Genomic DNA, 15,356 nt, shown 5'->3' on the forward strand with positions numbered 1-15,356 from the left:
TTTCAGTCATGTCTCTTGATCTTTCCACAGCGTTTATTACAGAATCACATATGGCTTTTTTAGATTCTCATGACCACAAAGTTTCCTCCGAAAGCCAATGATTTTTCAGACTCGTTATTTATCTCTCTTGTGGATATTTGGACAGAATAATACCGCCCTTAGTATAAGATTTCGTTTAGAACATTCTTGCAGAGTGACATAGGCTTTTTAGCTGTTTTGAAATCTCGTTCATTAAGTCTCTCTTCCAAATATTAGTTGTTTAGTTCTGTATAAAGCCTTGTTTTATAACTCAGATTGGAGCCTTTGTTGAACAGAAGCAATAGAACTTTTTAAAAGTAAAGGGTCGTCACTTAAAGCTAATATTAGTATGTCGAACTCATAATAGAAAAGGCAGTTTCGATACGCATAATGGTTTTTATTATTATTATAATTATTTCTTATTATTGTTATTCAGTTAACCGTTATTATTTATAAATTTCATCGTGTGATCTGTAGCGTGATCTCATCTCGTTGATGCCAACGAAATGATAACTAAAAACGTTTTATAATGTTTTATCTCCTTTCACGATCTAGTTGAATAATAATAATAATAATAATAATAATAATAATAATAATAATAATAATAATAATAATTTCAGTGTGATTCGTATGATCTCATCGAATTGATACCAATAATAATAATTGAAAAACTTTTGCAATATTTTATCCCCTTTTACTCCCTGGTTGAATTTGTTATAATAATGATAATAATAATAATAATAATAATAATAATAATAATAATAATAATAATAATAATAATAATAATAATAATAATAATGAGTTGTAACGTATGGTCATATAAGGAAAGAGGAAACCTTTCCCCAGTAGCATGATCACTCAGTTCCTATTACTGTACCTCCGTTCATATTCTTTCTTCCCTCTGACTGTCCACCCTCTCTAACAATTATTTCATAGTGCAGCTGCGAGGTTTTCCTCCTGTTACACCTTTCAAACCTTCTTACTGCCAATTTCCCTTTCAGCGGTGAATAAGTTAGGTATACCTTAGTTTAATCAGACCACTGAGCTGATTAACAGCTCTCCTAGGGCTGGCCCGAAGGTTTAGATTTATTTAACGTGGCTAAGAACCAATTGGTTACCTAGCAACGGGACCTACAGCTTATTGTGGCATCCGAACCACATTATAACGAGAAATTAACTTCTATCACCAGAAGTAAACTTCTCTACTTCTTCATTGGCCGGTCGGAGAATCGAACGCGGGCCCAGCTGAGTGCTAGCCGAGAACGATACCAACCCGTCCAAGGAGCGGTGAATAACCTCATAGGTCCCAGCGCTTGGCCTTTGGCCTAAATTCTATATTCTGTTCTGTGATCACCAAGTGGCTTGTGTGTGTCCTCTAATCCACTTCCAACGCTTCGCCACCCTTATTAAAACCTTCATTTTTCAGTAATGAAACTCAACCACTCCCCTCGGCATATGCATATAAAGATTTGAGTTATTGCTCGCTTGCGATTCAGCGTTTCAGAATTATTAAGTCGCGGCGGGGACCAGAGGAGATTGGGGTGAGGGTGGGGGAGGTGGGTGGGGAAGTATGATAAAAAAAGACAACGGCAGGATATTGGAATGAGTGACGCGGATGAATTATGGTGAGATATAATGAAAGAAAATGTGGATAGAAGTTGATGATGATGATGATGATGATGATGATGATGATGATGATGATGATGATGATGATGATTATATTATTATTATTATTATTATTATTATTATTATTATGCGAGAGAGAGAGAGAGAACACTGAGAATATTTGACGAATGGCACGACACAGTGGTTTAATTATGATGATGATGATTATTATTATTGAGAGAGAGAGAGAGAGAGAGAGAACATTGGGAATGTTTGGCGAATGGCTCAACACAACGGTTGGAAGATTACCACATCAATGTCCTACCTCTTTTTATTATAATGTGGTATCTATATCTTCACAGAGCACTGGCCACTCACGGCTCTTATTTCTTTTCTTTCCACCCCGAGGCTGCGACCCAATACAGTCGACTTACTAGCTAATAGCTGACTCCCTTTGTGCCATGAGAGGCACTATGGGTTAGGATCACGAGATGCGCCCAAAATTGAGAAAGAGAAAAGAGTAAATTAAAGAACTGACCTAATAGACTCTTGAAATTTCCAGGATTTCTTTTCTTCGAACGTATAAGAAATTCTTGTCATCTTATGAAATGGCGGTCTCTTAAATTTTTAGATGCGATTTTAAGGCTGTAAAGGTTCATCCAGTCCATATGTGCTTTGAGAAGTGATTGGATGTCTTCTGGTTTCACTTAAATCGTTTGACTTTATTTCTGAGTGTAAGTGTCTCACAGAAATATAAGTGCCTCCAAAAAAAAAAAAAAAAAACTAGAGCCCTATTGTGAAGTCCTTTCATTTCATGGGTCCTGTACAGTTTTTGAACAACTTATTTGTACTAATTAAATTTTGAACAAGTAATTTATACTGATTAAATATTGAACAATTTATTTATACTAATTAAATTCTGAATAATTTTTATACTAATTAAAAATTGAACAATTTACTTATAGTAATTAAATTTTGAACAATTTTTATACTAATTACATTTTGAACAATTTACTTATACTAATTAAATTTTGAACAATTTATTTGTACTGATTAAATTTTGAAAAATTTATTTATAATTGAATTTTGAACAATTAATTTATACTAATTAAATTTTCAAAAATTTATTTATGCTAATTAAATTTCTTAAGACATTTTATATAGTTCCATCAAGCGCATCCAGTGCCCGAAAAAACTTAAAAATAAACCGTCAGCCTTATCAAAAGGAGTTTTTACCGCAAATAAAAAAAAAATTTTAGACACTTCATGACGATATCCATCCCCACAAACGATTTTTCCAAAACTGTGGCCAGATCTCCTCTTTACGCCAAAGAATAATAAAAATGAAAAATTATTTTGATAAATCGAAAATGTGAGAATGGATTTTGTCACAAAGATTTTACAGTTGTGATTCTTGCTTGTTTTGCATGTCTTAAATTTGTATATTCCATATGCATTATTTCTTGAGTCTTCTAAGAGTTAGTTCATATTACATGCAAAATAGTAATATCTCTGGAATATCTTTTAGTCTTTCTCTTGCTAGCAAAAATTACAAAATTCAGTTAAGATTTTTCGTATTGTGGCCTTCCCTCAGTCGTAACAGCGATGAAATTGCCACATCCTATGATACTGCCTACTGATCAATCATTAAATCTTTCGCTTTCTGAAGTTCAGTGAATTATTATTATACTCTTAATTGTCAAAATTCTTTCATAACTGCACGCGTTATGTGATGCTTTTACTTGTTTCCAGTAACATTGCCTTAAAGATAATTTTGATATGCAACGTTCTTTTACGTGACTGAAATTCTGCTTTGCATTCATTGAATTTATCTTGCGTCCAGCAACCTACGTAAAATCTCATCGCACGAACTTCAAAAAACCACTTAACGTGGGAAAGGACTGATTTGAGGACTCTGGATAAAGGATAGTTACTTTCCTCATCCTGGCACTCAAAGTGGTGATGTACCCAACAACCCCTGCAGCCATTCTAAAAATTCCTCTAAACATTTGAACCTATCATGATTTTATCAATACATATCCGTATGTTCAGCATGCCGATATGAAGTTTTTCAAGTGAACATTCATCTTTAATTTCATATGTTGTTGGTAATGTAAGCTTGTTAAGGTTTGTCATACGTATCTTACTTTATAATGCTCAAAATATAATCAAACTTTCTTCCTCATTGATGTAATTGCGTGCTGCCTTCGTTGGGTCAGCTCGCTTTATTGCTTTATGTGTTTCTTTAGTATTTTCATTTAACAACTGATTTATGGTTCATGATAAATAATTTAACATTGAAGATATTGCAATTTTGTGATAATTGAATGCGGTAGAATAATAACATGTCGTCCAGCATGATTTGTTAACGATTGGTATGGGTTATATACTGATCTCTTAACTTGGCAGTTAAAAAATAGTTAAGGCCAAAAGGTAAAGGACGGTAAAAGAACTCGGTAAGGGACACGACTCAAGCAATCAGGTCATAATGTTTTAAATGGTAACTTCCACAAGGTTGCTTTCATTTAACGAATTCTGACGATAGGGCTGAAGCACCTAGCCGATGGAATAATATGAAAGTCAAGTTTTAGTATCCGTGTTTGTGTGTTTGTGAGAGAGAGAGAGAGAGAGAGAGAGAGAGAGAAGAGAGACTTCACATTGAACTTATCGGGATATGTAAATTTACAGAGAAAGATAGGATGTTTGGAGGCCCACTAAAGAGGAGGAGAGAGAGAGAGAGAGAGAGAGAGAGAGAGAGAGAGAGAGAATTTCATATCGAACTTATCGGGAAACATGTAAGTTACGAGAAGATAGGATGTTTGGGTCCATTAGGAAGGAGAGAAGAGAGAGAGAGAGAGAGAGAGAGAGAGAGGATGCACAAAAGGAAAGCAGAAGTTGGAGAAAACATTTTTCCGGCTGCAGTACTATTAGGCTTAAAAGCAAAATGTGTTTCCCAGACTATTAGTAAGAATGTATGACAGCTTTAAAGAAAAATTGTCCATGAAGGTGAAAATAATTAAATGAAAAAAGAATATCGTTGATGACAAAACAGAGAGGAAATCCAGTAGGAATAAAGTCCCGTGAATATAAATATGTTGTACTTCTTACAACACACTAATATTAAAGTTTTAATATACGTATTAACCTTCTCTCGTGGCCTGCATTCTCTCTCTATCACTCTCTCTCTCCTTCTTAATGGACCCAAACCTCCTTTATACATTTCTTCTGATAAGTTCGATATAAATCTCTCTCTCTCTCTCTCTCTCTCTCTCTCTCTCTCTCTCTCTCTCTCTCTCTCTCTCTCTTTGAGCCTACAGGAAGAATGCGATGCAGTCGCACACACACACACACACACACACGCGCACACGCACACGCACATATATACACACACACAATCACAAGCCTAATGCTGCCAGACACCCTTCCTCTTAAATTTTACAAATCTAAAGATAGGAACAGTCTTAAACGCGCTCGCGCTCTCTCTCTCTCTCTCTCTCTCTCTCTCTCTCTCTCTCTCTCTCTCTCTCTCTCTCTGGTTTCTTAATGGGCCCAAACATCCTATCTTCTCGTAACTTACATGTTTCTCGATAAGTTCAATATGAAATTCTCTCTCTCTCTCTCTCTCTCTCTCTCTCTCTCTCTCTCTCTCTCTCTCTCTCTCTCTCTCTCTGTCTGAGCCTACAGGAAGAATGCGATGCAGTCGCCGACTTTTAAGAAATCGATAGAGTTTTGAGATCACCGACACCATTGCCGTTCCACTGTTTGCTGCAGAAACATTCTTATCAGTGGAATAATCTCCCTGGGGAGGGAGAATAGCCCTCTCTCTCTCTCTCTCTCTCTCTCTCTCTCTCTCTCTCTCTCTCTCTCTCTCTCTCTCTCTCTCTCTCTCTCTCTTTCCAGGGAGCTCTCTCTTACATGGGAATACTCTTTAGGAGATGGACCCCGGTATTGTGTTAGGGTATTTCTTATTTAATACATCTGCTCTATGTATGAGTACATTGTAATGTTGCAGAGTATCTCTCTCTCTCTCTCTCTCTCTCTCTCTCTCTCTCTCTCTCTCTCTCTCTCTCTCTCTCTCATGACCGCACACAGAAATTCCTGAGCATTTCTTTCGGGACCAAATTGTAAGAGCAATGCCAACAGTTACATGAAGTCTAGAGGAAAGTATGAAAAAGCAAAGTTAAACATTATTATTATTATTATTATATATATATATATATATATATATATATATATATATATATATATATATAGTACATATATATATATATATATATATATATATATATATATATATATATATATATATTGCCATACATACATACACATATGTATATGTCACAATAGCACCTTCACTAACCCGACTGGTTCCCGATAAGCAAAGATAAACGGCGTTGGGTCTGGTCAGATCTTGGGTGAGTGACCATCCAACAATGCCAGATGTCGTGCGCACGTAAACTTTCGTGATAACCCGCCTGGCCAGGGATAGGGGCATAAATATATAACACCTTCGTCCCTGAACGTCTTCGTCCCTTAACATCTTAATCCATCCCTTGAAAGAGTTATACATTGGCGGATAGATGGAAAAGAAAAATTATGTATTACACTACATAAATATGTATGTAAATATAATTGTGCATATACTGTATATATATAATATATATATATTATATATGTATAATATATGTATATATGTATTTTCTTTATATGTACAGTATATGTGCATACATATATGTGTATATATAAACATACATATATATGTATATATACATTTATATATGTATATACACATACGTCATACATACATACATACATACATACACACACGGGTAGAGAGAGGAAATTGTGAGCAAATGGAATGCTACTTGCAAGTTTAGTGAAGAAGTTATATTCATTTTAGCGCTTTAATTAGTCTGATTTTCTCCAGTTTATGCCATTTCTAAAACAAATTTAAGGCTGTCAAGTTATTATGAATTAGAGAACGTGTTGGGAAATATCTATATAGAATTCCTTTGTATATTTAGTTCAAATAGATTTCCGGCGCCGAAGATCATAATTATTGTGACGCCTGTCCGATCAAGTCAGCTAATTAGCTTATAGACGAATGCCTCTTATGTATCTGTGTATGCATGATCGATTATGCAAGAATTACCTAGAGGCATACAGTCAGCAGCGGACAGTGTATTAGTATGTATTTATACGGCTCTAAAAGTTGAGGTTGCTGTGATGATATCATCGTTGAAAAATTGAAGGCTTATAGAGAGGAATGCATATATTTATTAAAAGTGTTTTAGCAATTTTTGTATCATGGTATCTTTCCAACGTATTTTCATTATCATCGTCATCATCACAAATTTGCGGTAGTAGTAGTAGTAGTAGTAGTAGTAGTAAAATTAGTAGTATTAGGAGTAGTCGCTTTCATGAAACAAGTAAGTTTTATGCATCTCCAAAAGTTGAGGTTACCGTGATGATATCATCGCTGAAAGATTGAAGGCTTATTTAGAGGAGTGCATATATTTATTAAAAGTAATATAGCATTTTTTGTATCATGGTATCTTTCCAGCGTATTTTCATTATAGCATCACCATCATCATCACAAATTTGCCGTGGTAGTAGTAGTATTAGTAATAGTAATGGTTACCCTTTCATGAAACCAGCAAATTTTATGCATATCAACAAACAGTTTACTAAAGATCTTTGTTTACTAATTATGAACATTCATTTTCATAATTAGCGCACCTCTCCTTCCTAATCAATACAGCCGATTTCTCTTACTGTATGTCCACGTGTTGACAAAAGCCAACAAGTCACGCGATGTCAATATTAACCTTGTGTATGCGTGTGGATATTGCCATTTCGAAAGTTGAATGCGAGACTTTTTTTATTTTTTTTATTTTTTATTTATTAATTATTTTTTTTTTAATATGTGTGATGTCTTTTTTCTGTATTTCCTTTTACCTTCTCTTACTTCGTCCTAATGAACTCCATATTCTTTGGAAGTTTGAATTTCAAGTCAGTGGACCCTGTGGACTTGTTCCATATGAGTAGGGTTCATCTTCTGAATAATAATAATAATAATAATAATAATAATAATAATAATAATAATAATAATAATATTCTTTATATTTCAAAAATTTTATTCGCATGGCTTATGCAGAGCACTGACGACCTCTCTACGACGGGGAAGATTGTTCAAGCTAAAAATTCATCACGGGAATGGGAGTCTCAAGCGACCTGAATTTCATCATGCAGGCAATTTTGGCAGCGTGTCAGTCTGGCCCGGTTTCTCTCGAACTGGCAGAGGGCAGTTCTCTGAGACAGTCGGACGGCGTGACTGACCAGCTACGTAACAGGCACCATAATCTATGTCGTCATCGAGAAATATTACGAACAACGGGAAAATTATCAAGGACGTCGTAATGATACGCGTGGTAAAGTAGACGCCAGGAAATTCAAGATTGCGTCCAGAGATGGCGCCACTGGTCTGCACGACCCGCAATCGCGCTGTGTGCTTTTTGCACAAAATTCATCATCAGTGAAATTTTGATCAGAAACTTTAACATTTGCAATTAATCCAATTATAAGGTGTTTTAAAGACTGTAATTTAATTTGCAAAATATAAAAAAAAACTGTTAATATAAGTAAAAGCCAGCCCTGTGAGAGCTGATAATCAGCTCAGTGGTCTGGTAAAACTCTTTTAATAAAATATAATATTAATAATAACGATTTACATTTTTTTCGACATATGTGCGTGTTATATGTGAAATTGTTCGAACAAATGCCTTTATTTGTATCGTATACATATTCCTAATATATTGCAATTACAGATATATGATCCACACACTTCCTTCTTTGACCCATATACTTAAGTGTAATCCGTGTCATATTGGTAATAGAATTTTGCTGATGGAGCATTCGTGCTTTGTCTTTCCTCATGTGAAAAATCCTTTAAAAAATCTCATTCTTGTTAGTTCAGTTTTACCACATATTTCAGTCCTTGAAGAGAGAGAGAGAGAGAGAGAGAGAGAGAGAGAGAGAGAGAGAAAGAGACGAGACGTCTCAACAGTCAATGAAATAAAAACTATAAAAAGTATGTGTGAAAGTTTTATACATAAAGATCCGTGGAAAGAGTAAACGAAAACGAGTTCCTTCATGATTTTAGCATTATTTTTCGCCTAGAGACAATATTTTTTCTCATTCCATTCATCCAAAATTCAAAACAGAAAATGAATGAGAAACTCCGCTTTAACCCTCTCTCGAACACGGACTTATTAAACAACCCATTTTCATTTGTGATGAGAAGTGTGTGTTTGTGTGCGTTTGTATGTTTGTTCTGCCTGAATGTAATAGCTGTTTTGTAGTTATTCCTTTCCTTTATCCACTGGCTCTTCAAGAGTAAGTATTGATGAGATAAGATATGAATCCATTCCTAACCGTTTCTTTATCGTTATTTTGATGCCCTGAAAGCTGTTTTGAAATATACCATGAACCTGTGATAAGATAAGATTGTCCTTAATAAGCACTCCGCTCCTTATTAGTGTAGTTGGCTATAGAGCTCCTTTCAAATGGGAAAGTGTAAGAGTTCCTGAGATAAGAATCAGCAGGGTGACACATTGCAAGAAAATGCAAATTAAAGCACTCGGTCTTATTGCCTTAAAGAAAAGTGGTGTGATTACATGCGCGCACACACACGTACTGTATAATATATATATATATATATATATATATATATATATATATATATATATATATATATATATATATATATATATATATATATATATATATATATATATATATATATATATCACAAATAAGAATCAACAAGGTGGCACATTGCAAGAAAATGCAAAATAAAGCACTTGGTCTGTATGCCATGAAGAAAAGTGGTTTCAGTTCATGCTCATGATATATCGCGCGCACGTACACACACACACACACACACACACACACACACTCTCTCTCTCTCTCTCTCTCTCTCTCTCTCTCTCTCTCATATATATATATATATATATATATATATATATATATATATATATATATATATATATATATATATATATATATATATATATATATATATTATATTGTCTCTTCACCACATGCTGCTTCCCTATACTTGCATTAGCTCCAAAAGGCAGTAACCATCATGTTCATGGAAAGTTGCTCTGGGATAATGTTTAGCACCACGTCTGCCCTAATGTGGCTGCAACCCGCCAGAGTCAACTAACCCCCAGATGCTTTTAATACCATCCTTTATTTTAGTTTATCGCATGAACTCAACATTCTGTATTGGTAAAAATTCTCTAGAATCACAAAGCTCAAGTAGAGTGGGGGTGGGGGGGGGAAGGAAGAGAAGAGAATGAGTTTTAATTTCTAAAACGAAATTATTTGAGTTATTTCCTCATGAGTTTGGCAACCCTTCATTTATTATTCATTGCATGTTAAGCTCGCGTATTTAAGAGATAGTGGCGAGTACAAAAATTGCGCGTGAGATTTTTTCGTTTTGCATAAAATTACGTCAAAATATCCTCTGATTCATTATTGATCCTCTTTCTGGGGCGCGAAAGTTCGAAGTTATTTTTCATTGAAATATCGAAATCATTTTTATTGCTGTTTTGTATATGTACTATATATATATATGTATGTATGTATGTATGTATGTATGTATGTGTGTGTGTTGTGCGTGCGTGCATGTATATACATTACTATATACATATGTATGTATGTATGTATATATATATTTTATACATATATATATATACCGTACACATATATACTACATATGTATATAGTAATATATGTATATATTGTAAGTATACACATAAATATATATATATATATATATATATATATATATATATATATATATATATATATATATATATATATATATATTAATATATATATACACACATACATACATAGTACATACATATATTTACATATACATATATATGTACACCCACACACACACACACACACACACACATATATATATATATATATATATGTGTGTGTGTGTGTGTGTGTGTGTATGTGTACGTATGTACAGTATGTGTGTGGGCTCACTTCTGTATATACTTGTACGTGAACACCTATAAATAATTATTATGAACATCTAAGTGATTGACGCTTTTGTCCAACATGGCACAGTTTTGTTCAGTCACACCCAAGGCAAACGATTCTGAAGTGCAAAACCTTCCCTTTCATTGGAAGAAATACTTCGAAAAGAAATTAATTTTAGGTCGATGTTAGATTTGAGCCGAAGGCCCTTTCCCTGAATATCAAGGTTGTCAGAGTAAGAAATTACGAGTGCATTATGCAGCAATCTCCAGTGCATCGGTTTTTGCTTTCACTGCTTGAATATTGATAACTGACACTTCTTCGTTAGTTAGGTAGTAGACTGTCTGTCTCTCTATCTCCTTTGAGCTATAATAATTCTCGTCAAGTTTTGCCTGATGCTGTGGTCACTAATATTTCAATTCTCACGTGGTGCACTGTAGGCATTACTAAAGGTTCTTTGCAGCGTCCCTTCGGCCCCTAGCTGCAACCCCTTTCCTTCCTTTTACTATACCTTCATTCACGTTATCTTTCTTCCTTCTTGCTGTCTACCCTCTCCTAACAATTATTTTATGTTGCAACTGCGAGGTTTTCCTCCCGTTACACTTTTCAGACCTACCTACTCTCATTTTCTTTTCCAGCGCTGAATGACCTTATAGGTCCCAGTGCTTGGCCTTTGATCTAAACTCTATATTCCATTGCCTCAATAGAACCATAATTATGCACATTGAAGAGATTTTGCAAACTGAAATTCATCTCTAGATAATCCAGACATGACAGAGAAAAGTCATTTTCCTTGAGAGTGCAAAAACATATGCAGGAAACAGTTTGCTAAATGTTTTTGATTATGTATCCTGTAACTACTGTAACTACTGCAGTGTAACAAGTTTTTTTTTTTTATTAATGTTCTTACGGGCTGCCCAAGAGCAAGAGCCCGTGCCAGCTCAAGAGACTGGCTTTATCGAAAACGTTTTGATGTTCCTCTAATTAAATTGGGTGACCATAGTCCGTAGACTTTGTACATAGAGCGACTGTTTGGTGACAACGTGCAATCTCCTTTCAACTCGTTTTGTCAACGATACTGCAATTATTATTATTATTATTATTATTATTATTATTATTATTATTATTATTATTAAACTGGGTGAATATAGTCCATAGACTTTGTATATACAGTAGATTAAATGTTTGGTGACAGCTCATTTTGTCAACGATACTGCAATTATTATTATTATTATTATTATTATTATTATTATTATTATTATTATTATTATTATTATTATTAAATTAAACTGGGTGAATATAGTCCATAGACTTTGTATATAGATTAAATGTTTGGTGACAACGCTCTTCGTCATTAACGATACGACAATTTTTATTATTATTATTATTATTATTATTATTATTATTATTATTATTATTATTATTATTATTATTATTATTATTATTATTATTATTATTATATCACTGTCTTCACACTTCAGACCAACCAAGAAAAGGTGGAAAAAGATGTGAAGAGCCAAGTTTATTTTGCTGTCTGCACGCAATGTGCGACCCAATTGCTGAAACCAGAAGATAATAGGCAATGTCTGGTCATGACCTTAATTCCTCGAATACTGTGCATGCCATTGAGAGGCTGTCGTGACGAACGAGGACATATCAGGAAATATGCTTCTAATGAGCCCCAGAATTTTACTACGCCCTGAAAACTCCTGTGCCAGAGGTTACTTATGTGTCTGTGGCGTCTGTCTGTCTGTGTGGTCACTTTCTTATCATTAAGTGGCATCGTCAGTGAGTGCAAAAGCAATTTTTTTTTTATATTTTGCAAAATATGATGCATGGTATTTATAGAGATCTCTGGAGTGACGGGTTTCTCATCGTTATGTGGTAGCTTTTGCAATTGCAAAATGGTTATAACAAATTGGCAAATGTTTGGCAAAATATGATGCATCGTATTTATAGAGGTTTTTCGGTGTTATGTGGCAGATTTTGCAGTTGCAAACTGTTAATAAGAAATTTGCAAATGTTTTGCAAATTTGATGCATGGTATTTATAGAGATCTCTGAAGTGATAGGTTTCTCAGTGTTATGTGGCAGCTTTTGTAATTGCAAACTGTTTGTAATTTGCAAATGTTTTGCAAATTTGATGCATGGTATTTCTAGAGATCTCTGAAGTGATAGGTTTCTCAATGTTATTTTGGCAGCTTTTGTAATTGCAAACTGTTTATAAAAAATTTGCAAATGTTTTGCAAATTTGATGCATGGTATTTCTAGAGATCTCTGAAGTGATAGGTTTCTCAATGTTATTTTGGCAGCTTTTGTAATTGCAAACTGTTTATAAAAAATTTGCAAATGTTTTGCAAAATATGATGCATGGTATTTATAGAGAACCCTGGAGTGATAGGTTTCTCAGTGTTATGTGGCAGCTTTTGCAATTGCAAACTGTTTATAAAAAAGTTGCAAATGTTTTGCAAAATATGGTGCATGGTATTTGTAGAGATCTCTGAAGTGATAGGTTTCTCAATGTTATGTGGCAGCTTTTCCAATTGCAAAATGTTTATAAAAATTGAAAATGTTTTGTAAAATATGATGCCTGGTATTTATAGAGATCTCTGAAGTGATAGGTTTCTCAATGTTATGTGGCAGCTTTTCCAATTGCAAAATGTTTATAAAAAAAATTTGCAAGCAAAGAAGTCCCATACCGACTTCTTTGGCTCGTTATAATGTACAGCAAAGACGCACAAGTTATTGTGTACCTAAAACAGGACATTTGAAAACGTCTCAAGTTTTTTTTATTTCAAAAAAGTTCTTTTCTGCATAGCTTTAAGCATCAGCGAGGTATATTTGCAATGCATTCATTGCCATAAAGCATCTTACAATTAAATGATTAATGTATTATTTGCTTGTTTGTTTGCTCAACTTTTAATGTCATATCTCCTAGTTTCAAAAGATCCGTAAAAGAATCGTATACTCTATATTTCATCAAAGAAACGTAAAGTGACAGAAAAACATAACATTATTATTATTATTATTATTATTATTATTATTATTATTATTATTATTATTATTATTATTATTATTATTATTATTTTGCTTTGGGTCTAGTGAAATTAACCTGTATTCACTCTTCCCCACATTCCTGTAGCATAAATTTTCTTGTTATGTCAAAACATGTTTGCCAAAATTTTGCGCATCAAAAGTTCAAACCATGCAAAGTGTGGGTGATCTTACAAGTGGTCTGTGCAACAGGGGCATTGGGTCTGAGATTCTGTCATATAAAAACCCTGCCATTTGTTTACTAGAGAAACCATCGATTCCGACCTTAATAGGGGTTACTTGTAGATCTTTTTAACCGTCATTTTTTCGTGATAATGTTGATGACAGTAACATATATATAGTGTGTGCCCTTTTTTTGGAGATATTTTACGTGCATTGCTTCGAATATGGTGGCATGGACAGTTACTTATTCTGTAGTAAACGTGTCCTCTTAAGGTTACTTTTATGGCATGACGAGTTACTTTTTCTTTTTACGTATTTAATTTTTTACATATTTAATTTTTTGCCCCCTTTTCCTTACCTTGAAGAAGACTGGAACGCCATCGGCTTCCTTCTTGATCGACATGGTGACTTTGAAGTTGGTGTCGCAATCCATCCTCGAGATCGAGAACCGAACTTTCTTTTTGTTCTCGCCGCAACTGCGTCGCCTCTCACTCCCGCTCGTGACAATGATCGAGCCTCGCCTCGAGCTGTCTCCCGAACTTTTCCTGGCGTGGACAGAGCACAGAGTCACGTCCTCTGACACCAGCTCTTCTTCGTCGTCCTCTTCTCTTGCTTCTCGTAGGAAGCTCTCTTCTTCTTCTTCTTCCTGGTCTTCGTTAGAGGACGAAGTCGCTGTTCTGAGCCTTGGTCTTTGCTGCTTTAGCTGCTGCTGCTGCTGCTGCTGCTGCTGCTGATTTCTCTCGAGTATTATCCTTTTCCCTGTTTCTGGCAGGTCCCCTCCCCTGGGCTTTCTAACTCTACCATCCGACTTTGCTGCGTCGCCAGCCGTCGTGTCCAGGAGGTCCGAAAACTACGAGATGGCTCTTGAACGGTCTGCTCTATCAAGGGCTTCTCAAAGGGACGTCGGCCATCGACTTGGGGCGAACTTACATTGACTCTTGATCGACTTACACTACTCCTCTCTACATTCTTCGTGTGTTTCAGTGTTACTTTCCTTTTAAAGTTCTTACGAGCTAGCTCCCCGGGAATGAGTGTCTCCTACGATGAATCCTGGTCGAGTAATGGAGGAATTCCAGGCAATAACAAGTTCATTGCATGCTTAGAGTGCCTGTAATGGCGAGATGCCAGTTCGAAATTACACCCACTAAAAGTTATTACACTTTCATGCAACTTGTAATACCGGACTCCTTTAAACTTCCAGAGTCAGATAGACTTTCGAATGCACCAGCCCAAGATTAATGTGATACATCCCGGTGAAATGCATCGGGACAGAAGTCCAGCTTGTTAACTTTCATAGACCAATTAGCCGTCAGCTTGGTAGCTGCCTCTGAAATGCTTCAGGGGGGGTCGGGGAGCTGGGGAGGGGGGGAAACTGGGCGTGGCAAGGTGTAGTTGACGTGTGGTAAAGGCAAGGTCTCGGATGGAGGAGAAGGGTGGGAGGAGGAGGAGGAG

The 15,356-nt window shown here is 35.2% G+C and overlaps 2 protein-coding genes across 2 annotated transcripts in view; one reads left to right on the forward strand and one right to left on the reverse strand.

Annotated features, from left to right (window-relative positions):
• LOC136847497 (cerebellin-3-like) overlaps nt 1–15,356 on the forward strand; it is a 306,286-nt gene that overhangs the window by 277,582 nt on the left and 13,348 nt on the right. The window lies entirely within an intron of this gene.
• LOC136847503 (CB1 cannabinoid receptor-interacting protein 1-like) overlaps nt 1–15,356 on the reverse strand; it is a 262,615-nt gene that overhangs the window by 247,074 nt on the left and 185 nt on the right. Inside the window, exon 1 of the mRNA XM_067119246.1 lies at nt 14,263–15,356. This exon is cut by the window's right edge and continues 185 nt beyond it. Coding sequence (XP_066975347.1) covers nt 14,263–14,337 — 75 coding nt within the window. The 5' untranslated portion in view covers nt 14,338–15,356. The remainder of the gene's footprint in view (nt 1–14,262) is intronic.

Source organism: Macrobrachium rosenbergii, chromosome 2 (assembly GCF_040412425.1).
Source record: "Macrobrachium rosenbergii isolate ZJJX-2024 chromosome 2, ASM4041242v1, whole genome shotgun sequence".
NCBI classification, from domain to species: domain Eukaryota; kingdom Metazoa; phylum Arthropoda; class Malacostraca; order Decapoda; family Palaemonidae; genus Macrobrachium; species Macrobrachium rosenbergii.